Raw genomic sequence first — 24,002 nt, 5'->3', positions numbered from 1 at the left:
CCCATCCTGCCCCCTGCCTTCCACTGCTACTCCCATCCTGCCCCCTGCCTTCCACTGCTACTCCCATCCTGCCCCCTGGATTCCACTGATACTCCTTTTCTGTCCCCTCCTTACCACTGAAACTCCCATCCTGCCCCCTTCTCTGCACTACTACTACTAATCTCATCCTCACCCTTTCCCCACACTACTACCACCACCTGCATCATAATGTATGGGGCTTGCAAAGTTTTTTAATGTATTTAGTTCTTAAATATAATAAATATGTAATCTTTATACTTCTTCTTTGTCTTTGTTTTTTTAGGGGGGGGGCACCAGAAATTTTTTGGCTGGGGGGAGCAAAATATATAGTTACGCCACTGGTCACTGTGACACACCCAGACTCTCTCACCTCCCCAGTCAGGTCCCTGTGTTAGTAATAGAGATAGGAGTGATGTCACTGTGACACTCCCAGACTCCCTCACCTCCCCAGTCAGGTCCCTGTGTTAGTAATAGAGATAATAGTGATGTCACTGTGACACTCCCAGACTCCCTCACCTCCCCAGTCAGGTTCCTGTGTTAGTAATAAAGATAATAGTGATGTCACTGTGACACTCCCAGACTCCCTCACCTCCCCAGTCAGGTCCCTGTGTTAGTAATAGAGATAATAGTGATGTCACTGTGACACTCCCAGACTCCCTCACCTCCCCAGTCAGGTTCCTGTGTTAGTAATAAAGATAATAGTGATGTCACTGTGACACTCCCAGACTCCCTCACCTCTCCAGTCATGTCCCTGTGCTAGTAATAGAGATAATAGTGATATCACTGTGACACTCCCAGACTCCCTCACCTCCCCAGTCAGGTCCCTGTGCTAGTAATAGAGATAATAGTGATGTCACTGTGACACTCCCAGACTCCCTCACCTCTCCAGTCATGTCCCTGTGCTAGTAATAGAGATAATAGTGATGTCACTGTGACACTCCCACACTCCCTCACCTCCCCAGTCAGCAGGTAGATAATCTCCAGGGTGATATGTAATATCCTCTCAGTCATGTGACTCCTGTCCTTATCCATCCTCTTTGAATTCATGACTTATACAGGGCGGGTGTCACAGTCACATGATCGTTAGTAAAGACTCTCCGGTTCCTCACAGCTCAGCTACCTAGGAATAAATAACAAGAGATATGGTAAGAATTTATCTTTGTTATCTCTGTTTCTACGAAGTCCATAGGGTCCACAGGGTTGACCTTGGGGTATAGCTGGATCTGGATCCATGGGCACCACGAATGTTAAAGCTTTTGCTGCTCCCAGGATGCACTTGGGTCCAACCTCCTCTATACCCCGCCCACGAGCCACAGGCACCTCAGTTGGTAAGCAGCCAAGGCCAGAGGAGGAGACTAAACAGAGAGAAGGAAGACTGGAACACACAAGAAACCATACTCACAGATATGGGAGATGGAAAACCGGTGACCAGCCACACAGCCCATATGAAGCCAGGTATGTCAGGGCGAGTGCCCTGTGGACCCTATGGACTTCGTAGAAACAGAGATAACAAAGGTAAGTTCTTACCATATCTCTTGTTTTCTACTTCAGGGTCCATAGGGGGTCCACAGGGTTGACCTTGGGGATGTCCCAAAGCAGTTCAACTAAGGGCAGGGACGCTCCTGTGCAGAAAGGAGAACCCAGCGCCCGAAGGATGCATCCTGAGAGGCAAAGGTGTCCAATGTATAGAACCTCAAAAATGTATGAATGGAAAACCAGGTGGCCGCCTTACGTAGCTGAACAGCAGAGGCGCCACGTCTAGCAGCCCAAGAAGGACCCACAGACCGAGTGGAATGAGCCTTAACGGAGGCTGGAACAGGTAAACCCTCCTGTGCATAAGCCTCACAAATAACAGAACAAAGCCAACGGGCTAACGTTTGTTTGTTGGCAGGCCAACCCCTCCTGTGAAAACCAAAGAGGACAAACAATGAATCAGACTTCCTAACGGAATCAGTCTGGTCCACATAAATTCTGAGAGCACGGACTACATCCAAGGAAGTCTCACCAGCTGAAAGATCAGGTGACTGAAAAGCTGGCACAACAAGTTCCTGATCGATGTGGAACTTCGAAACCACTTTAGGTAGAAACTCAGGATGCGTGCGAAGCACTGCTCTGTCCTGGTGAAAAATCAGAAAAGGGGGACGACAGGAAAACGCCCCCAATTCTGACACCCTCCTGGCAGAAGCAATTGCCAGGAGAAAAACCAGTCTTAAACGTTAACCAGTTGAGTTCCACCGACTCAAGAGGCTCAAAAGGAGGACCCTGCAGGACCCGAAGAACCACCGCCAAGTCCCAAGGAGCCACAGGAGGCACAAAGGGAGGCTGGATTCGGAGAACACCTTGGAAAAAAGTGTGAACATCTGGCAGTGTAGCGATCCTTCGTTGGAACCACACAGACAGCGCGGACACATGAACCGTCAAGGAGGCAAGACGTAAACCTAGGTCCAAGCCTGATTGCAGAAATTCCAAGATCCTAGAAACTCGGAACACCTGAGGATCATAGTTTCTGGACTCACACCACTGAAAGTAAGTGCGCCACACCCTGTGGTAAATCCGTGCAGATGCAGGCTTGCGTGCCCTGAGAATGGTACTAATAACCGAACCCGAGAAGCCCCGAGAACTTAAGATGGCTGTCTCAAGAGCAACGCCATCAAAGACAGCCGACCCAGATCCGGGTAAAGGCAGGGCCCTTGAGACAATAGGTCCTGACGCTGAGGAAGAAGGTACGGAGCGTCGATGGAGAGGCTCCTCAGATCGGAGTACCAAGGACGTCTGGGCCACGCCGGAGCCACCAGCACGGGGTGCCGCCATCCAGCTTGAATTTCCGCAGGACCCGAGGCAGCAGGGATATCGGAGGAAAGAGGTACACCAGTTGAAACGTCCATTTCACCGACAGCGCGTCCACCAGACTTGCGCCTGTGTCTCTTGTCCTTGACCCGTACACGGGCAACTTGTGATTGTGACGGGAGGCCATCAAGTCCAGCTCCGGCAGCCCCCATCTGTCCACAAGTAGCTGAAATACCTCTGGGTGAAGCGACCATTCCCCGGGATGCACGTCGTGACGGCTGAGGAAGTCCGCCTCCCAATTGAGGACTCCTGGGATGAAGACCGCCGAGATTGCTGGAATGTGGCACTCCGCCCAAGCAAGGTTGCGAGACACCTCCGACATCGCAGCCCAACTGCGAGTTCCTCCCTGGTGGTTGATGTACGCCACCGTGGTGGCGTTGTCGGATTGAACTTGAACCGCCCTTCCTTGAAGAGCGATGCCGGACGACTGCAGGGCCCTGTACACTGCCCGCAGTTCCAGAATGTTGATTGGGAGAAGTGCTTCTTCCGCCCTCCAACATCCCTGAAGTGACAACGAGCCTGTTACTGCCCCCCAACCCCGGAGACTGGCATCTGTTGTGAGCAGGACCCAGTCCGGGATCCAAAAGGGGCGCCCCTCGACTAGATGAGCTGTCTGAAGCCACCAAGCCAAAGACTGCCAAACCTCCAGGGACAACACCAGCATCTGAGACCGGATCCGGTGAGGCAACCCGTTCCATTCCGATAGAATCAGCCCCTGCAGGGGTCTGGAATGGAACTGGGCAACTTCCACCATGTCGAATGCCGACACCATGGACCCCAGAACTCTCATTGCCGAATGGACCGACAGGCGGCAACTGCTGAGGCAACTGTGTATACGCAGCTGTAGGGAGGAGACCTTCTCCGGAGTCAGGAAGATCCTTTGCTGACGAGAATCTAGCAGGGCTCCCAAATGAACCATCCGCTGTGATGGAATCAGGGAGGACTTTCTCCATTTATCAACCACCCGTGTGCATGCAGACAAGCGATTGTCAGGTGGAGATGTTGAAGCAGTACCTCCGGAGAGCTTGCCAGCAAAAGGACGTCGTCTAGATACGGCAGCAGCCGTACATTCTGGCTCCAAAGATGGGCGGCCATGATCGCCATCACTTTGGTGAATACCCTTGGTGCCGTGGAGAGGCCAAAGGGTAGCGCCCGAAACTGGTAGTGATGATGTAGGATAGCAAACCTCAGCTGGTGAGAAGGTGTTATCGGAACATGGAGGTAGGAGTCCTGGATATCCAGGGAGACCATGTAATCCCCAGGTTCCATCGCCAGAATGATGGAACGTAACGTTTCCATCCTGAATTGGGGAACTCTGAGGAAGTTGTTCAGAGACTTCGAATTGAGGATAGGGCGATGAGAACCATTGGGTTTCTGCACCAGAAACAGAGTAGAGTAGTACCCCGTCCCACGTTGTGATTGAGGAACGGGAACAATGACCCCTGCTTTCAGCAAGGACTCTATAGCTTCCTGAATCTGCAAAGCTTTGGTTTTGTCCTGAGAAGGACTCGTGCAGAAAAACTGGTTGGGCGGTCTGTGCCGAAAAGACAGGGCATACCCCTGGGAAACCACTTCTCGAACCCAGGCATCCGTGGTGGTATTGTGCTAGCACTGGGCAAATTGAAAAAGTCGGCCTCCCACTCTGGGGTCCCCAAGAGGGAGGCCCATCCCATCAGGCAGAAGGTTTATCTTCCTGCTTGGAAGAAGGGCGCCTAGCACTCCAGGCCTGCTTCTTGGGCTTAGAGGCGGCCTTGGTCGCCAACTGCCTCGGGAAGGACTGACCTTTTGCCTTACCCTGAACCCGAAAGGCGGAGCTCCTCATCTTAGCAGGTGCTGAAGCCGAAGGGAGGAAGGCTGACTTGGATTTAGCCAGAGTATCCACTATTTTGTCCAAGTCTGGACCAAATAGCAACTCCCCATTAAAAGGTAAGGCCTCCAGGCCCTTTTTAGAGTCTGCATCAGATCTCCAGGACCGTAGCCACAAGGACCGACGAGCAGACACAGCTGCAGCCGAAACCCTAGAGGTCAGCAGGCTAGCATCTAACGATGCTTCCCCAATATAGGAATCCGCATCTCTCATCTGTCCTATTAACGCTCTCTGGATATCAGGAGCATCGTCTGGAAAAATATCCTCTAATGCGTTGGCCCAGCTCTCAACGGCTTTAGCCACCCAAGAGATGGCCATGGACGGACGGGCCACTGCCCCTGAGAGAGAGAAGATAGACTTTAAACAAGTCTCCACTTTCCTGTCCGTGGGATCCTTCAGAGAGGAGATAGACGGTAACGGCAATGTAGCGCTTTTAATTAAGCGGGTGACATGGGAATCCACCGCAAGCGGGATTTCCCATTTCCTGCAATGAACCTCAGGAAAAGGATAGTTGGATGCCAACCGTTTCTGTGGTTGAATCTCTTACTGGGCAACTGCCAGGCCCCCGCCACATGATCCGTCAATTAGTCAGACAGGGGAAAAACATTCGAAGTTACCTTAGCCTTTTTAAAATTAGGATACTTCGACCTAGGAGCCGATGCATCATCCTCTATGTGAAGGATGGCCTGCACCGCCCTAACCAATGCCGGCACATTAATGGAGGACTTAGTCTCCACCTCCTGGGCCATGGTATCCGAGTCTGTGTCCTCATGTACTTCTCCGTCATCTGAAGACACGTCCGTGTCCGTGGACGCCTTCGGGGGCATGTCACTTTGTAATATCGACTGAAAAGCCGAAGACGAGGCCGACAGACTCTGAACAGAGCTGGAGCGTACATCCACCCAGGGTGGAGGAACCGCCTGAGGATACCCCTGAAAGGGCACCATGGACTGCTGCGTCACTGGGGGAGACTGCACATACACAGGCAACCCCGTATAAGGACCCACAGTCTGAGACCCGGGGAGAGACTGCAGTAACTGCAGAATACCCGGAGAATGGGGGATGGTAGGCTGGGGCAATGCCCTAGTAGGGACTGCTAAACGGTCCGCTATCGACGCCAGCACCTGCGAAAACATCACCCAAGGAGGATCCTGCGACGTAGGGGGTTTAGAGGGACCAGGCACCAGCTGGCACCGCCCGCACAGACCGTCCTGTGATAAATCCACCCTATCAACTCCTGCAGAACAGCATCTGCAAGAAAACAACACAGGAGCCACAGAGAGCTCAATCTCCTCACCAGACATGACACAATTTAAAAAAAAAAATATGTATCACAACGAAGAGGTGACACGTATAACACCTGCGCACTCACAAGTATGCAACACACAACAGCCCACAATATGGTACTGTGTAGCACACCACTGTATGTGACTGACCTCACAAATACTTTGATTTATATAAGTGAGGTACACAGAAAAACGCCCTTCCCCCACACACCTGCCAGGCCGTAGGAGAAGGAAAGGGATAGGTATAATCTGACAGTTAATAGAAATTAGCACAGACAGGCAGCACTAGCAAAAGTCACATACCATGCAGGAAGATAATACTCACTGCACCTTTCACTACAATCAACCTCCCAGATTCAGTGTCTGGGAGGGCTATAGTGCTGTGTACACTGTCCTTCTGCAGGGGAGAGGTACACAGGGGGACCGATCCAAGCACCGCCTGTGAGATCTCCGTTTGCCACTGAGAAGATGGCCCAGGAGAGCTCTGAGGAGGAGTGGCCGCAGGAGGAGCAGCTCAGCGACGCCAGCACACATGAGAGAAGGCACGCTGAGCTGAGGGGAGGAGCCGCTAAACTAGAGAAGGCTGCCTCCCCTGGCTAGTGATTTACCCCAGGAACGCTGGTTCCCTTCCAGCCATTACTACCTGGTGGTCCAGCGGTCACGTGGAGTATACCTGAAGAGGGGGAGCCCGCCGCCACTACTAGCGCCGCCGGTCCCCAGAGACCGGCGGTGAGAGACTGCTTTTCCTCGCGGGCAACGCATTGTGCTGTCCTCGGCTTACCTGTCCCCGTGACTCCGGCAGCAGTCTGTGGGAGGTCCCGGAGCCCTGCTAGTACTGACTCCGGGGTCCCGCTGCGATCCCCAGATCAGTACTGGCGTCGCAGCACCAGCGGGGTTGTTGGAGCGGCAGCGTGGACGTCCCGATGGACAGTCTGATGCTGCTGCTCTGAAGTAGTAAAAAAAAAAAAAAAAAAAAGCTTATCGGCTGCATATGCAGCCCCACCGCGCCAGGGTGACCCGACTCCGGCCGGGCACCAACTAAAACTGAGGTGCCTGTGGCTCGGGGGCGGGGTATAGAGGAGGATGGACCCAAGTGCATCCTGGAAGCAGCAAAAGCTTTAACTGCGTGGTGCCCGTGGATCCAGCTATACCCCAAGGTCAACCCTGTGGACCCCCTATGGACCCTGAAGAAGAAAGAAGAATTAATAAACACCACAGAGTATACATTCTTTTTGCGGATGGATCTTCTGATTTATCGCACACTTTACACTATCGTGCTAAGCTTTTATTCTGTTGAAGCATTGGTCATTTGTTGCCTGACTGTGTAAATAATGAAATGTGATAAATAGGACTCTCAGGGGTAAAATTACTAAGATGGGAATTCTATTTAAGAAGTGATGTTGCCCATAGCTACCAATCAGATTCTACTCCTCATTTATCTAGCACCTTCTAGAAGATAATACCTGGAATATGATTTACCCCTCAGTCTCACACGGTTACAATTGTAGACTCACATTTAGGGGTATATTTACTAAAGGTCGATTTTGGTGTTTTTAATGTATTTGTTGGTGATTTTCACTAGATTCTGCAACTCAGAGATTTACTAAAGTCAAAATCGTCTACAAAATCGAACATCAATACTTTCACAAAGACCACTACAGGATCCCCTCATTTACTAACAGTCGCATAAAGGCAGCACAGACGGTGTAATGGTTAGCATTACTGCCTTACAGTACTGAGGTCATGGGTTCGATACCCACCACAGCACTGTGTGGAGTAGGTATAGTCTCCCTGTGCTTGCGTGGGTTCCTCCGGGTGCCCCGGGTTCCTCCCACACTCCAAAAATATACTGGTAGGTTAATTGGCCCCCGACAAAAATTAACCCTTGTGTGTCTGTGTGTGAGCATGTGATGGGGAATGTAGATTGTAAGTTCCACTGGGGCAGGGACTTTATGTGTGCACTATATAAATAACTGGTGGTAATAATAATAATAATAAAATTCAAATCGACTACAACAAACACTGACGTTCAAATCCCAAAACAGAGCTGCCTGAGGGAGGTGATATCGGGAGAAGCAGCACATGGCATCTATTCATTCAGACTGCGGCCTGTGGGTTTGTATGGCTGTTTTAGCGGGGAGCCACCATAAGGCCAGGGTGCATTGCAGCACTTTGAAAATAGGCAAGGTGCGGCGCCCCGATAATACAGACTTACCACACACCGATCACTATACACAGGTCACACGTACCACACGCCGATCACTATACACAGGTCACACGTACCACACGCCGGTCACTATACACAGGTCACACGTACCACGCGCCGGTCACTCTACACAGGTCACACGTACAACGCGCCGGTCACTATACACAGGTCACACGTACCACGCGCCGGTCACTCTACACAGGTCACACGTACAACGCGCCGGTCACTCTACACAGGTCACACGTACCACGCGCCGGTCACTATACACAGGTCACACGTACCACACGCCGGTCACTATACACAGGTCACACGTACCACGCGCCGGTCACTATACACAGGTCACACGTACCACGCGCCGGTCACTCTACACAGGTCACACGTACAACGCGCTGATCACTATACACAGGTTACACGCTTATCACTGCACACAGGTCACACGTACCACACGCTGATCACAATACACGGGTCACATGTACCACACGCTGATCACTACACACAGGTCACACGTACCAAGCGCTGATCACTACACACAGGTCACACGTACCACGCGCTGATCACTATACACAGGTCACACATACCACGCGTTGGATCACTAGACACAGGTCACGCATACCACGCGCTGATCACTCTACACGGGTCACGCGTACCACGCGCTGATCACGCTACACGGGTAACACGTACCACGCGCTGATCACGCTACACGAGTCACGCGTACCATGCGTTGATCACTATACACAGGTCACAGGTACCACACGCTGATCACTATACACAGGTCACACGTACCACACGCTGATCACAATACACAGGTCATACACGCTGATCACAATACACAGGTCACACACGCTGATCACAATACACATGTCACACACGCTGATTACAATACACATGTCACACGTACGACGCGCTGATCACTCCACACAGGTCACACGTACCATGTGCTGATCACTCCACACAGGTCACACGTAACACACACTGATCACTACACACAGGTCACACGTACCACAGCGCTGTAGCTAGACGGCAGTGCGCCCAGTGCAGCACTGCCGCCCCTCTCACTGACTCTCCGCCCCCCCGAGCGCTCACCCTACCTTCCGACGGCAGGAGGGAGGGCGGGATCTTCCGCCGATATTCAATGTCCGTCGCGCACCACAGCCGGAGGTCTCTATCTGCAGACCTCCGGCACAGAAAAGTGTGTGCCCGGTGTGCGCCAGGTGCACATGACCCCTCAGCCCCCCCCTAGTTGCGGCCCTGCGTACCACGCGCTGATCACTGCACACAGGTCACACGTACCACGCGCTGATCAATCTACACAGGTCCAACGTACCACGCGCTGATCACTATACACAGGTCACACGTACCACACACTGATCACAATCCACAGGTTACACGCTTATCACTACACACAGGTCACACGTACCACATGCTGATCATTACACACAGGTCACACGTACCACGCGCTGATCATTATACACAGGTCACACGTACCATATGCTGATCACTACACACAGCTCACACGTACCACACACTGATCACTACACACAGGTCACACACTGATCACTCTACACAGGTCACGCGTATCATGCGCTCATCACGCTACACGGGTAACTCGTACCACGCGCTGATCATAATACACAGGTTACACGCTTATCACTATACACAGGTCACACGCACCACATGCTGATCACTATACACAGGTCAAAGGTACCACACGCTGATCACAATACACAGGTCACACATACAGGTCACACAGGCTGATCACTCTACACAGGTCACGCGTACCACGCACTGATCACGCTACACGGGTCAAGCGTACCATGCGCTGATCACGCTACACGGGTCACGTGTACCACGCGCTGATCACGCTAAACAGGTCACACGTACCACACGCTGATCACTATACACAGGTCACACGTACCACACGCTGATCACAATATACAGGTCACACGTACAACGCGCTGATCACTACACACAGGTCACACGTACCACACGCTGATCACAATATACAGGTCACACGTACAACGCGCTGATCACTACACACAGGTCACACGTACCACGCACTGATCACTACACACAGGTCAAATGTGCCACGCAATGATCACTACACACAGGTCACACATACCACACGCTAATCACTACACACAGGTCACACGTAACACACGCTGATCACTATACACAGGTCACACGTACCACACACTGATCACTATACACAGGTCACACGTACCACACGATGATCACTCTACACAGGTCACACATACAATACGCTGATCACTATACACAGGTCACACGTACCACACGCTGATCACTATACACAGGTCACATATAACACTACACCTGATAATAATGAGATGTTATATGCAGGTGCTGGTGGTCTGGTCTCTCTCTGGGTAGTAAAAAACGTTCTATGTGTACATTTGTTATCAGACATAAAGGAGGAGGACTTAAAACCAAATAGTAGAGGTTATACATATAGATATGTAAAACTGTATATACTTCGGACATTTTCCTGAAGACCATTATACACTGTGAAAAATGAGCGGTCTTACACAAAATGGCGCCTGCACAGGAGACATCACGTAACGAGAATTAATATTTGTGCCGCATTTATTGTATAAGACGTCTGTGTGGCTGCTACTGATTGGCTGTTATGTGAAAACAATATTACCCATGATTCTCTCCTGCTGGTGATGTGTGTAATGTATCTGTGTTGTGGTCAGTGTCTGATCTCTACATCAGGGGGCAGGTGACCTGTGGCACTCCAGCTGCTGAGGAACTACACATCCCAGCATGCCCTATAACAGCAGCACTGTGGCAGGGCATGCTGGGATGTGTAGTTCCCCAGCAGCTGGGGTGGCTGCCCCTGGTGTAATAATAACAGGAGCTATGTGACAGAGATAGGATGTGATAAGAGGTCTCTGTGTTATACACAGCTGTCACCTAAGCTGCCATCATATATGTTATCATTGGGAATGTTCCTGTTAGTGAGTACAGAGCAGCCCCACAGTACAGCACATCTCATGCATGTATGTATGTGTTATGTGCTGCAGCTCTCGCTGTCTCTCTCTCTTATTATAGGTTATTATGTAGTAACGCAGAGACACAAACTTTCCTGTTGGCCAAGTGATAACACAAACCGGCGTCACTGCGGCACATACAGGAGGAGAAGGGGACACGGGTATGTGTAAGGGAGGGAGCTGTGTCATACATGCCGACGTCTGTAACAGCCCCTCTGGGGGAATCTTGAGGAGGAACCCTCTCCAAAGGGGATGTGGTGCCACATTCATGTCATCGCGGCTCTCTGCATTGTACAGCAGGGTGTGGGGCTATGGTTACCACCCGTCCAGGACTCTTCTAAACCAGAGGTTCCCAAACTTTTTTGAATCAGGGCGCCTTAGAGTATCAGCATTGTTTTCACTGCACCCCTAGGCCAAACGTTTGTTATTGAGAAATTCCGAAAAAAAATGTAGTAAAGTGAAGTAAATTGTGCTGACCTGTCATCCTTAGGGTCAGTTATGTGGTGGTGGACAGGTTTGAGCTTCTGTTTGTCCACACATTTGCATTACATTGACCATAAATAATTTGATTTGGTGCTGGACCACCAACCTGAGGCACCCCTGCAAGTGTCCTGATGCACCCCAGAGTGCCACAGCGCACAGTGGGAACCACTGCTCTAGACAGTCCAGAAATCGGAAAATCTGTCCGGAGGACCTCTAATCCCCGACAGGCAGCGCCTGTAAATCTCCTAGAGGAGATGCCTCAACCCTACTGACAGTCAGTGCACCCACCTCCCACCTTTAACATATAGCATCCACGACACCTGTAAAAAACAATCCATACTCACCAACCCCTTGGTTCCTGTCCTCTTCTGTCCATATAGGCATCCCTGTTTTCAGAAAAAAACAAACCGCCAATACCCAAGCCACAGACATAGTACCGTTGTGAGCTATATACACTGCCAACTTGCAGTAATTGTGGAGTATAAATTGGGATAGCTTGTTTGAACAGCTTGGCTCTGTGATGTCAGTAGTCACATGCCCATAAGACTAAAGTCACAGAAGTGTGATGTGCCTGCCCCAATAGAAAATTGGGCGCCATCAATGTGGTAGCATCAGAGGGACCTGATGAGTGTCACGATCCGGTGCAAGTGTTCCTCTGTGGAGGACGGTGAACCGGAGGGTTCGGGTGACTATGGGAGTGACTGGACTAGGTCTCCTAGTTGCGGCCGAACCCAGGTTTGGCTAGGCCTGCCCAGAGGCGCGGAGTCTAACTCATTTGGTGGCTTTCTCCAGTGACCCCTCCAATTGGAATTTGGTTTTCACCGCACCAAGTGAGAAGGTTGCGGCCCTCTGGACAGGTACCTGGGATTGGCAGAAGACCAGAAACTATATACAATGCTAGAACACTGGAGGTGAACAGAATGCTAGAAAATGGGAAGAATCTGGATACTACAACTTAGGCATGGACTGGAAATAGTTAAATTTTCAGGTGCTGATTAGCACCGAAAACACAAACATACACTGGGGATTGCACAGACAAGAGCAGAGTGGAATCAGGGAATATATTGGGAATGCTAGAAATGTGGGTGCTGGCTGCACAGACAAGACACGGAGAGAAGTGGACACAGGCACATGTAGTAATCCCAGTCGCAGGCTTGCTTGGAAACACAGGAAAACGTACAGGAACTGCAACAGATTCTGGAGCTGATTAGCACAGTGAGACACAGAGAGAAGACAGGCATATACTGGGAAAGCTAGAAATGCTGGTACTGGACAAAGGCAAATACTGGGAGAACTAGAAATGGTGGTACTGGACAAAAGGCAAAATACTGGGAGAGCTAGAAATGCTGGTATTGGACAAAGGCAAAATACTGGGAGAGACAGAAATGCTGCTACTGGACAAAGGCAAATACTGGGAGATTGCTGGGAGGTCCAGCTGTGAGCTAACTAGTGATTAGCACAGTGAAACACAGAGAGAAGACAGGCATAAATACAAAGACACACAGGAAAGAGATATAAAGTACTGTGAGAGAGCTAAAATCTCAGTCTAAGGGTTAGCATGGAAGCTAATATAGGAAACTGGAGAACTGTGAGCAGGCTGAAGCAACTCTCTGAAGGAATAGCACAGAGTAACACTGGTGAGTATCACAAGTCACTGGAACAGCAAAATTGAACAGCATCTTCCTGAAGTTCTGGGGGCAGATTTATACCCAGGGGTAGCATATTATTGGAGCACAGCGTCAGCTGACTGAGATCATGCTACCATTGGTTAGGATTAGGAGGACTGTCACATGAGAGGAACTGTCATGGCGGCGCCCATGATGGGAACTCCGATCCCCAAAACACACAGCCAACCATGGAAGTCCGCAAAAGCACCTAAGGCAGAATACTCAGCATCTCACCCCTCACTGCACCAGACGTCTGACCACAAGAAAGTCAGGGGAAGCCAGCACGGAGGTGAGAGATAGCCGATCCTAGGCCGAACCCTGACAATTAGCACATTTAGCATGCCATGTATGGGGTTTTGTGGCATCACCCATCTTTAGGGTACATGGCTGTCATATGCTTTTGTCCCAACAGCATTCCTCAAGAAAAAAAACATTTTTAGTCTAGCAAGAACTGTGGACAAGCCTTGGAGACATTGGCATCTAAAAGTTGTTTCACCTTGAACTCTCATGGGACTTGGGGTAAGTTATCACCCAGCCTTGTACTCTAGGGTCTCTATTATGAATTAAAAATGGGACTGGAGAAAATAGGTGGACTTCATGTTAATCAACAGGTTAACCAGGTATGGAATAACCATCACCACTTTCGACCAAAAAAGCGTCACCATCACTGCCATAATCTTAACAAACAAACTATGGCCCTCATTCAGAGCCGTACGCTCTGAGCAGAGCGCACGCTCTGAATGAGGGCCGGGCTCCATTTTCATGGAGCGTCCTCCTGGACGCTCGTATAGCTGTGGGTCACCACCCACAGGCTATACGAGCGTGCTTTGTGATGGCCGCGATGGTCGAGACCATCGCGACCATCGAAATTGCGAGCCGGAGCCTGCGGTTGAGGTTTTCAACCGCAAGCTCCGGAGTGATTTTGGCTCTATTAGAGCCAAAATCACTCCCACTGACATCACTAGTGATGTCAGTGGGCCGGCTTCTGACGGGAGGCGTTCCCGTGGGAACGCCCCCGTCAGGGAGGCACGCCCCCGGCACGCCCACCAAAGGGGGCGTGCTGTCAATCAACATTGACAGCACGCCCCCTTTGATCGGACACAACGAGCGAAGGACTTTCCTTCGCTCGTCGCGTCTGGCGCATGCGCACGACGGAGCTCCATCCGTCGTGCGCATGCTCAGTGCATAACATCGACCCACTTGCGAGCGGACAGCCGCTCGCGAGTGGGTCTGAATCAGGCCCTATGTTAGCTAGCCATTTTGGGTGCCATAATAGTTAACTTACCAACTTATCCAGCCATTCTGGCTCTGGAACGATTCTCAGACCACCTTAACCAGCCGTTTTGGTACCAGAACCATATTTTGACTACCTCAGCCAGCCGTTGCAGTACCTGAACAGTTCTTTGACCTCCTTAGCCAGCCATTTTTGGTGCCTGACTGGTTTTCAGACCACCTAAGCCAGGCGATCCAGGGGCCGGAATAGTTCAGCAGCCAACTTAGCAAGCAGTTATGGAATGATTTACTAGCTATCTTAGCTAGTCAGTGTCAAAGTAAAATTATTGGTTATGATTGCTGTACAATTATTATCTGACGATCTAGTCATCTATTGTCTGATGGCGAGTAAAAATCGACACTTGGGAAACAGGTTTTAGGTGTACGTCTGTGTGTGTGTGTGTAATGGCCACATAAGGATACAATTTGTAACAAATAATTATGCGCAGAGCAGTGTTCTAAATGCAGAGGGAAAGACCATTGGTTAGCTTGTTACCATTTTGTATGAAGTGTCTGTAGCCAGTTTAACTAGTTCTTCAGCGGGAAAACTACACAAAGGAGCTGTTGGAAAACTGAGCTATACCTCTGATGACACCATATGAACTAACCAATGAACAGAGTGACCTGAAGCAAGAACCAATAAGCATCTGTTATTCTGTGCCTTTGTTGTCTCTGAAATCTGTACCAAATATAGGCTTGTGAGCTGGGGCAGTGGGCAGACATTTCTCCATATCCTTGGGTGACGGTGACCGCAGAATTCAGGATTGAAATACTGCATACTGGACCAGTAGCGCATTGCATACGTATCGGCTGTACTTATAGTATCTTATTGCTTTTTATTCTAATTGTTAATTCTTTCAATGTTTTACATAAATACCTTTTTGTGCTTCGGAACCACACGATTGGACTGGAAAGCAATTCTTTCTAAAGCGACTAGCAGCACAATATAGCGACTATTTTGCAACAGCGACTGTTAGGATTCAATAGATGGGGGCTCGCAACTGAGATCATGTTACCTGGAATTGCGCAATATGTACAGATTTCGGTTCCTCATCAAAGGGTGGACATGTCATATACAGGTAAGAACGCAATGTGTTTAAAACCTGTTTTGTACTCTGTGTTGTGAAACCGAATATCCGTTTTTGTGTAATTTAAGGTACGCTGATTAGAACCAGGGACAAGAGAGAAAAGTTTGTTTCTATTACTGTCACTTTTGCGCTGCAGTAGGCGATTCGCAAATAGCGTATGCGTCATCCCTATAGTACTGCCACATGTTCAAGCAATTGTTTTGATAGATAGTCTGTATCGCTTGTTAAAATCTCAGGATAGGCATTGCCACGTGGGGAAGCATTTTTCTGGCCAGAAAACAAAGGGATATGAATGTGACTGTATGCTTGTGATGTGATAAAGAAGGAACGAGGAAAATATTGTTCCCCCCGTTAGGTACGTGAACAGGGAGACCCGGTAGGCATCTGACGAGGCGCAACTACTACCGAGTAGGTATACTGGCAGGAGAGCAGGGGTTTCTGTTCTCAGCGAAAACCAGAGAGAGGTTTTCAGTCAGCTCCCAATAGCAATCACAGAGTCCATTGATCAGTTAGGTTCTCTGGGCACTGTGATCAGACCGCACGGTGGTGTTAGCCGTGATTGTGACTTGGGGTGCGTTGGAGGAAATCGCTGGCAAGGGTAAGTTGTACACTTAAATGCTACCAGTTGAAATTAACTCAAAGTAGGAAGCTTATAAGGACAGAGCTTGTGTCAATTGTGTTCGGGTAGCAGAAATTTGCATAGGCTGTTTTTGTGTCCTCGTTGTGGACGTTAGCAGACACGCTTAGCGGTGTACAGCGGGTGGAAGTGAGTTGGCGCAGCTTGGTGTAATTTGCCCACTGGTCGAAGTCTCTAGCAAAGTAACAAAGGTAGTACTAACTATGGGCGCTTTTATAACTAATGGATATGCAAGAGACTACATATACATACTATATATCACTCGGTACCATACTTTGTTAATTAGCGATTATCTAAAGGATGGAATTATTTGTATTTTGTTTTACTTCTATTTTTTCTGTCATGTCAAATATCTAGTTCAAAATCCCACTTTATACGCTACAAAGCGGACATGCACTTAATATCATTAGAATGTTCGATGGTGAACCTGCTACATGCTTTTGATCTCTTAAATCGTTCTTTCATTATGATGTGTGTCAACTATTAATTGTGGTTTGTCCCTTTGATTAATCTTAGGCGCTTTTGTGACTAAGCGAACTGATAGAGATTACATACAAATACTATGTATCACCTGGTATCATATTTCGTTAATTAGCGATTATCTAATAGGGTGGTATTATTTTTATTTTGCTCTATTTCAATCTTTTCTGTAATGTCAGATACCTATATATTTTTTCACCAATAAATTTGTTCTTTAGTTTTACTATAATGCAGACTAGTGTTCTAAATTCTATTTTCAAATGCTATAAAGCGGACATGCATTTAATATCATTAGTATATCTGATGGTGAACCTGCTATATCTTATTGATCTCCTAAATCGTTCTTTCACTGTTTTGTGTGTCAATTAATAACTGAGCACTTAGCTCCGATTAAGAGAAGTAGATACACTTGTTTATCTGGATTATTACATCCTCCTTAATGAAAGTGCCCGAACACCACACATGATTGGTAGCCGTGACCATCAATCAAAACTAACTATCCAATCAGTGTCTACCCGGAAGTATTTACTTCCAGTTTACCAGCCACGAGACGAGCTTCCTTTGAGAAAGCCCCCGGCGAAACGCGCGTCAGGCCCCTGCTCACAGCGTACCTCTGTGCGCACAGGGGACCCCCGCACCTGCAGATCTAGACACCACTGGGAAACTATCTTCTAACAGGTGCCTTTCACTTACCTCTCTGTTCTCTCACCAGCCGCTGCGGAGTTTCCAGTTCTTGCGCTGCCTAGCAACAGGATCTGAGACTCATGCTTACGCTGGCAGCAGAAACAGCCTGCTAGTGTTTTTCCCTGTGGCATTGCACAGGGCTCTCATCACCAGTCTGATGTTTACATGACTGGTCAAAGCAGATCTCAGTGTATCTAAGTGCACGGTCATTTATTTTCCTTTCTAGATATACACCTCTCTAGTTGCATTTTATCTTAGAAACATAGGAATTTGCCTCGTTTTCCCAGTATATTGAGGGACGCCTCAGTAATTCTTTGATTTCTCATATTTATGATAAATAAGATTTATGGTCTGCCTTCATGGTGCATTTTTTAATTTAAGTGTAACTTCACTTATGAATTGTCCTGTATGTTTTGTTTTGTTATATTGTCACCAATATTGTCCACCCCTTGGTGGATATTCACATTAGTTGTCCATATATGCACTTATTACACTTTTCGATGCATGTTATCTTCACATCTGTATTGTAATTTGTGTTTTTGTATATACCTTTTTAACTATTGCTCATTGTTTAGAGACATTTACATCTTAAAGATATTTATTAAAAGTTATGTTTTAGGATTATTTAAGGTGTGCCCCACCTACTTGGAGTTCTGTCTTTTTCTTTTTTACTGAGTATTGTTTACCTGCTCCTAGGGTGCACCCTTATACTGACATCGTGTCACTAATATATCAGATATTTTTGTTTTGGTCTCTCCTGTTTTTTTACTTTATCTTAGATATTATCATTTAATCTGGATCCTTTTGTTGCCCTGGTACGGTGTATTATTTCATTCCTTTTCCCATCCCTTCTATATTTTTCTACATTCCCTCCTTATAACAATTGATTTACAATTATGGGTAAGACCATTACCAGGTTGGGAACATTTATCTCCTCTCTGACCTTTTCAGCAAGTAACAATATATGAGCTGTCAGGACTCGGAGAACGTTCCTCACGATTAGAGGCATCAGATGTTTGCACTGTGAAGTTTTTGGATGTATATTTAGGGTTTTTTCTCCTGGAGATTCTTGTTTGATATCTTCGTTTACACTGATGTATTCCTGTGGTTACGTCCATCTGCTGGGAAGGGAATAAAACAACTGCTCGGAAACATAAATAACTTACTGTTACACTAATGGCTATATTGGAATACCCCCAAACAACATCCAATGATAAAAATTAAAAATATTTCAAAGTACGATTTCTGACGTCACTGACTAACGCGTTACATCGATATAAATTTAGAATATTTTTTTTTATCTTTTATTTAAGGTTTATTCAGGGTACAAAAGAGAGAAAAACAAAATCATGAGAGGGTACAGGATAAAATAAACATCATTACCTTTAATAGATTGCAAATTATAGTATAGATAACACATTGGGTCTCATTTGAAAAAATCTGCAGAACTAGATCCATTCTCAAATCAAGCAACAGATTGAGAATCCAGAATCAGTCATAGTCATTTATTACACGTAGGAAAGGAACGATATTCATATTGGCTGGTCACACCTTCTCTGGCAGACCACCATGTCCCTTCAATGCCATGGCAGCAGGAAGTGGTCCTTTACCATTTTATTGCCCAGTGGGCCCTTCCTGTCCCAGTCCGACACTGCACAAAGGATAATGGTGTCCACAGGCATACAGATATAGCTAAGTGTCTGAGGACGTTAGAGGAGGAACATCTGTGTGTTTTATGTACTCGGGACGGACTTTGTGTTATCTGGTGTTTTGTAGTGTTTTGTGTTTATGGAAGAGTTTGAGAATTGGATAGCCATGAATGTTGGTGGTTTTCTCCATAGAACATTCTCCCCAGGCCATGCCTTCCAATCCACAAGGAATTGTACTCCCCTGGACATGTTGGAAGGCAAAATTTGCTTACACTATATATTCCTCTTGGTGCCAAATCTTCATAGCGGGTGGTGGAGGAGGACTGGAGAAAAATGATTAATGACAAGAAGGTTTTAGAAGGGATTCATGGAAAATGTGGTAAAGAACCATGTATATGCCATATATGAATAACATGCTGGGAAGTCAAAGTCATAAGCTTCAAGTAAGAAAATCACACTCCGGGCTTGGTGCAGTGTTTATTTATTGTTATTATTATTGCGCACATTTTCCGCGGTGCGGAGCACAAACAAGCAAAACATTTCTTACACAGAAAATGAATATGGGTATACTCCTGTGTGACTTCTTTTGTGTGTAACAAGTTCTGGATTACTATAAGGCCCTTTCCTCACATTCAGAGCAAGATCATGGGTACACTCCTGTGTGACTCGTCTGATGTCTAACAAGTAATGAATTACGTGTAAAGCTTTTCTCACATTCTGAGCAGGAATACGGTCTCTCTCCTGTGTGACGTCTCTGGTGTCTAACAAGATCTGATTTATTTGTAAACCCTTTACCACATTCCAAGCACAAATATGGTCTCTCGCCTGTATGAATTCTCTGATGTACAACAAGATCCGATTTACTTTTATACTCTTTCCCACATTGCGAGCAGGAATATGGTCTCTCTCCTGTGTGACTTCTCTGATGTTGATAAAGTTCGGATTTACATATAAAACCTTTCCCACATTCAGCGCAGGAATATTTGGATGCTCCTGTGTGACTCACCTGATGTCTAACAATTTTCAACTTTTCTTTAAAACATTTCCCACATTCTGAGCAAGAATATGGTCTCTCACCTGTATGAACTCTCTGATGTCTAACAAGTTGTGAATTAGAAACAAACCCTTTCCCACATTCTGAGCAAGAATATGGTCTCTCACCTGTATGTATTCTCTGATGTATAACAAGATCTGCATTACTTTGATATCCTTTCCCACATTCTGAGCAAGAATATGGTCTCTCACCTGTATGTATTCTCTGATGTCTAACAAGGTATGCATTACTTTGATATCCTTTCCCACATTCTGAGCAAGAATATGGTCTCTCACCTGTATGTATTCTCTGATGTATAACAAGTAGTGAATTAGTAGCAAACCCTTTCCCACATTCTGAGCAAGAATATGGTCTCTCACCTGTATGACATCTCTGATGTCTAACAAGGTATGCATTACTTTGATACCCTTTCCCACATTCTGAGCAAGAATATGGTCTCTCACCTGTATGTATTCTCTGATGTATAACAAGTAGTGAATTAGTAGCAAACCCTTTCCCACATTCTGAGCAGGGATACGGTCTCTCACCTGTGTGACTTCTCTGATGTATAATAAGGTGTGAATTACTTCTACACACTTTTCCACATTCTAAACAAGAATACGGCCTCTCACCTATATGTATTCTCTGATGTACAAGTTCTGAATTAAGAGTAAAAGATTTTCCACTTCCAGAGCAAGACATATTTGGAATGCAGTTGCTTTTCATATGAGTAGATGTAATCTGTGTATGATCTGTGGGTGTATACATGTCAGTGTGTGTGAGGTCTCCTCCATCACATGAGACCGATTCCTCCTTAGTATGAGTAGATGTATACTGTGTATGATATGTGGGTGTATATATGTCAGTGTGTGTGAGGTCTCCTCCATCACATGAGACCGATTCCTCCTTAGTATGAATAGATGTATACTGTGTATGATCTGTGGGTGTATACATGTCAGTGTGTGTGAGGTCTCCTCCATCACATGAAACTGGTTCCTCCTTAGTATGAGTAGATGTATACTGTGTATGATATGTGGGTGTATAAGTGTCAGTGTGTGTGAGGTCTCCTCCATCACATGAGACTGGTTCCTCCTTAGTATGAGTAGATGTATACTGTGTATGATATGTGGGTGTATACATGTCAGTGTGTGTGAGGTCTCCTCCATCACATGAGGTTGATTCCTCCTTAGTATGAGTAGATGTATACTGTGTATGATATGTGGGTGTATATATGTCAGTGTGTGTGAGGTCTCCTCCATCACATGAGACCGATTCCTCCTTAGTATGAATAGATGTATACTGTGTATGATCTGTGGGTGTATACATGTCAGTGTGTGTGAGGTCTCCTCCATCACATGAGACTGATCCCTCCTTAGTATGAGTAGATGTATACTGTGTATGATCTGTGGGTGTATATATGTCAGTGTCTGTGAGGTCTCCATCACATGAGACTGATCCCTCCTTAGTATGAGTAGATGTATACTGTGTATGATATGTGGGTGTATAATTGTCAGTGTGTATGATGTCTCCTCCATCACATGAGACTGATTCCTCCTTAGTATGAGTAGATGTATACTGTGTATGATATGTGGGTGTATACATGTCAGTGTGTGTGAGGTCTCCTCCATCACATGAGATAGATTCCTCCTTAGTATGAGTAGATGTATACTGTGTATGATATGTGGGTGTATAATTGTCATTGTTGGTGAGATTTCCTCCATCACATGAGACAGATTCCTCCGTAATATGAGTAGATGGATCTTTAGAACATTCTGTCGGTAAAAACACAGAGGTTAGAGTCATAAAATGTAATTGTCCAATTCGCTCCACAGCATTAACCCCTCATTCATTTCAAAAAATAACAGGAAAAAATAAACACCCACTGGGAAGATATATAGGAGCTGACTCAGAGTCAGATGCAGCTGCGTATATCCATTTTATAGGGAGCAAATGAGGAAAACCAATATAATACATCAGGGGTAAAAGATAAGACTTAATCGTTAGAGTCCCTTTCAGAGTGAGGAAACTCCTAAATGTTCTGCACCTGCAAATTGATGCAGCCATTCTGCCTACTCGAACAACTATTACATTAGAACAGGGGCGGGGAACCTTTTTTCTGCCGAGGGCCATTTTGATATATTTAACACTATTTGCGCGACCGGTGCAGGCCACACCCCTCCATGTGATGTCACATGAGGGCGGGGCCACAATCGCTGGTGATTACAGCAATGCCTGGAGCATCTTGAGGATGCTCCAGGGAGCTGTAAGGGCAGCGGTGTGACTGTCTTAAGCACCCTAAGGACGCTCCAGGCGGCACTGCTGCATAAATTCTGGCTGCGGGGTGCCATTCTAGGCACTTTGCTAGCCAGATGAGGGTAGCAGAAAAAAGCTCAGAGGGCCAGACCAAATGATTCCGGGGGCCTTATACGGCCCCTGGGCAGGAGGTTCCCCATCCCTGCATTAGAAGATGGAGGTCCTCTAAAGGATCCTATGTACAGGAGATGGACATGTGCTTTAAGAAAATGCACTTCTTCAGCTACAGTGCTCAAGTCTATGACAGCTATGGCCCCAGTTCCCGGAGCACTCAGGGATAGGTCAGAAGTCCATTATAGATTACAAGAAAAAGAGTGAAGTTGCCCATAGCAACCAATGAGCTTCTACCAATTATTTTACAGAGTGTTCTTGATAAATGCTACCTCAAAGCTGATTGGCTGCTATGGGCGACTTTCCACTGGTCCACTTCACTCTTTTCACTGCTTAATGCACCATCCCCTCTGTTCTTACCAGTGATGGCCAGAAGAGCGTTACCATGTGTGATAGATCCACTATCATAGACTCACTTAGCTTCCCTTCCATGGGGCATTATACAGTAACACCAGGGGATGTGTCTGAGTGATACAAGGATGTGATGGAGGAGAATCACCAGCCCCTCACATCACTGGGTAATAGGAGGTTCTACCACAGTCCTGTCTGTGTATATAGGAGATGTCAGCGTGGTGTGTATCTATACAGTGTTACCTGTGTGACTGTATATATACTATAAATGCATATTGTATGTACACAGAAGAGAGTCATATGTTGTTATCAGAAACAGCACTTAAATGTATACTTCTGACACTGAGGGATAGATGTATCAAGTGGGGAAGTTACCCATAGCAACCAGCTTCTAACTCTTATGTTATAGAATGCACTTGATAAATGCAACCTCAAAGCTGAGTGGTTGCTATGGGTAACTTCCCCATTGGCACACTGCTCCACTCTTTTCACTGCTTCATACATCTCCCCCTCTGTGTGTGTCACCGCGTCATACATCTCCCCCTCTGTGTGTGTCACTGCGTCATACATATCCCCCTCTGTGTGTGTCACTGCGTCATACATATCCCCCTCTGTGTGTGTCACTGCGTCATACATCTCCCCCTCTGTGTGTGTGTCACCGCGTCATACATATCCCCCTCTGTGTGTGTCACCGCGTCATACATATCCCCCTCTGTGTGTGTCACTACATCATACATCTCCCCCTCTGTGTGTGTCACTGCGTCATACATCTCCCCCTCTGTGTGTGTCACTGCGTCATACATCTCCCCCTCTGTGTGTGTCACCGCGTCATACATCTCCCCCTCTGTGTGTGTCACTGCGTCATACATCTCCCCCTCTGTGTGTGTGTCAGGCCACTACTTTGTGCATTATATCACAGAAATACTGTTGGAGGGTGTTGGTGGTGAAACGTGTGGGGTTGTGGTGACATACACTGAACAGCTGGTATGTGGCCTGTGG

At 47.2% G+C, this 24,002-nt stretch overlaps 1 protein-coding gene across 1 annotated transcript in view; it reads right to left on the bottom strand.

Moving 5' to 3' along the window:
• Positions 1-22,031, bottom strand: part of LOC148506456 (uncharacterized) — a 59,913-nt gene extending 37,882 nt beyond the window's left edge. Inside the window, 3 exon segments of the mRNA XM_088446716.1 lie at positions 973-1,067; positions 19,892-20,033; positions 20,202-22,031. Coding sequence (XP_088302842.1) covers positions 973-1,067; positions 19,892-20,033; positions 20,202-22,031 — 2,067 coding nt within the window.
• Positions 22,032-24,002: the final 1,971 nt, after the last annotated feature.

This window comes from Taudactylus pleione, unplaced genomic scaffold (genome assembly GCF_031769625.1).
Source record: "Taudactylus pleione unplaced genomic scaffold, aTauple2 ptg000403l, whole genome shotgun sequence".
Classification (NCBI taxonomy): Eukaryota; Metazoa; Chordata; class Amphibia; order Anura; family Myobatrachidae; genus Taudactylus; species Taudactylus pleione.
The sequence above is the reverse complement of the archived record's forward strand: the minus strand, read 5'-3'. Positions and strand labels throughout refer to the sequence as shown.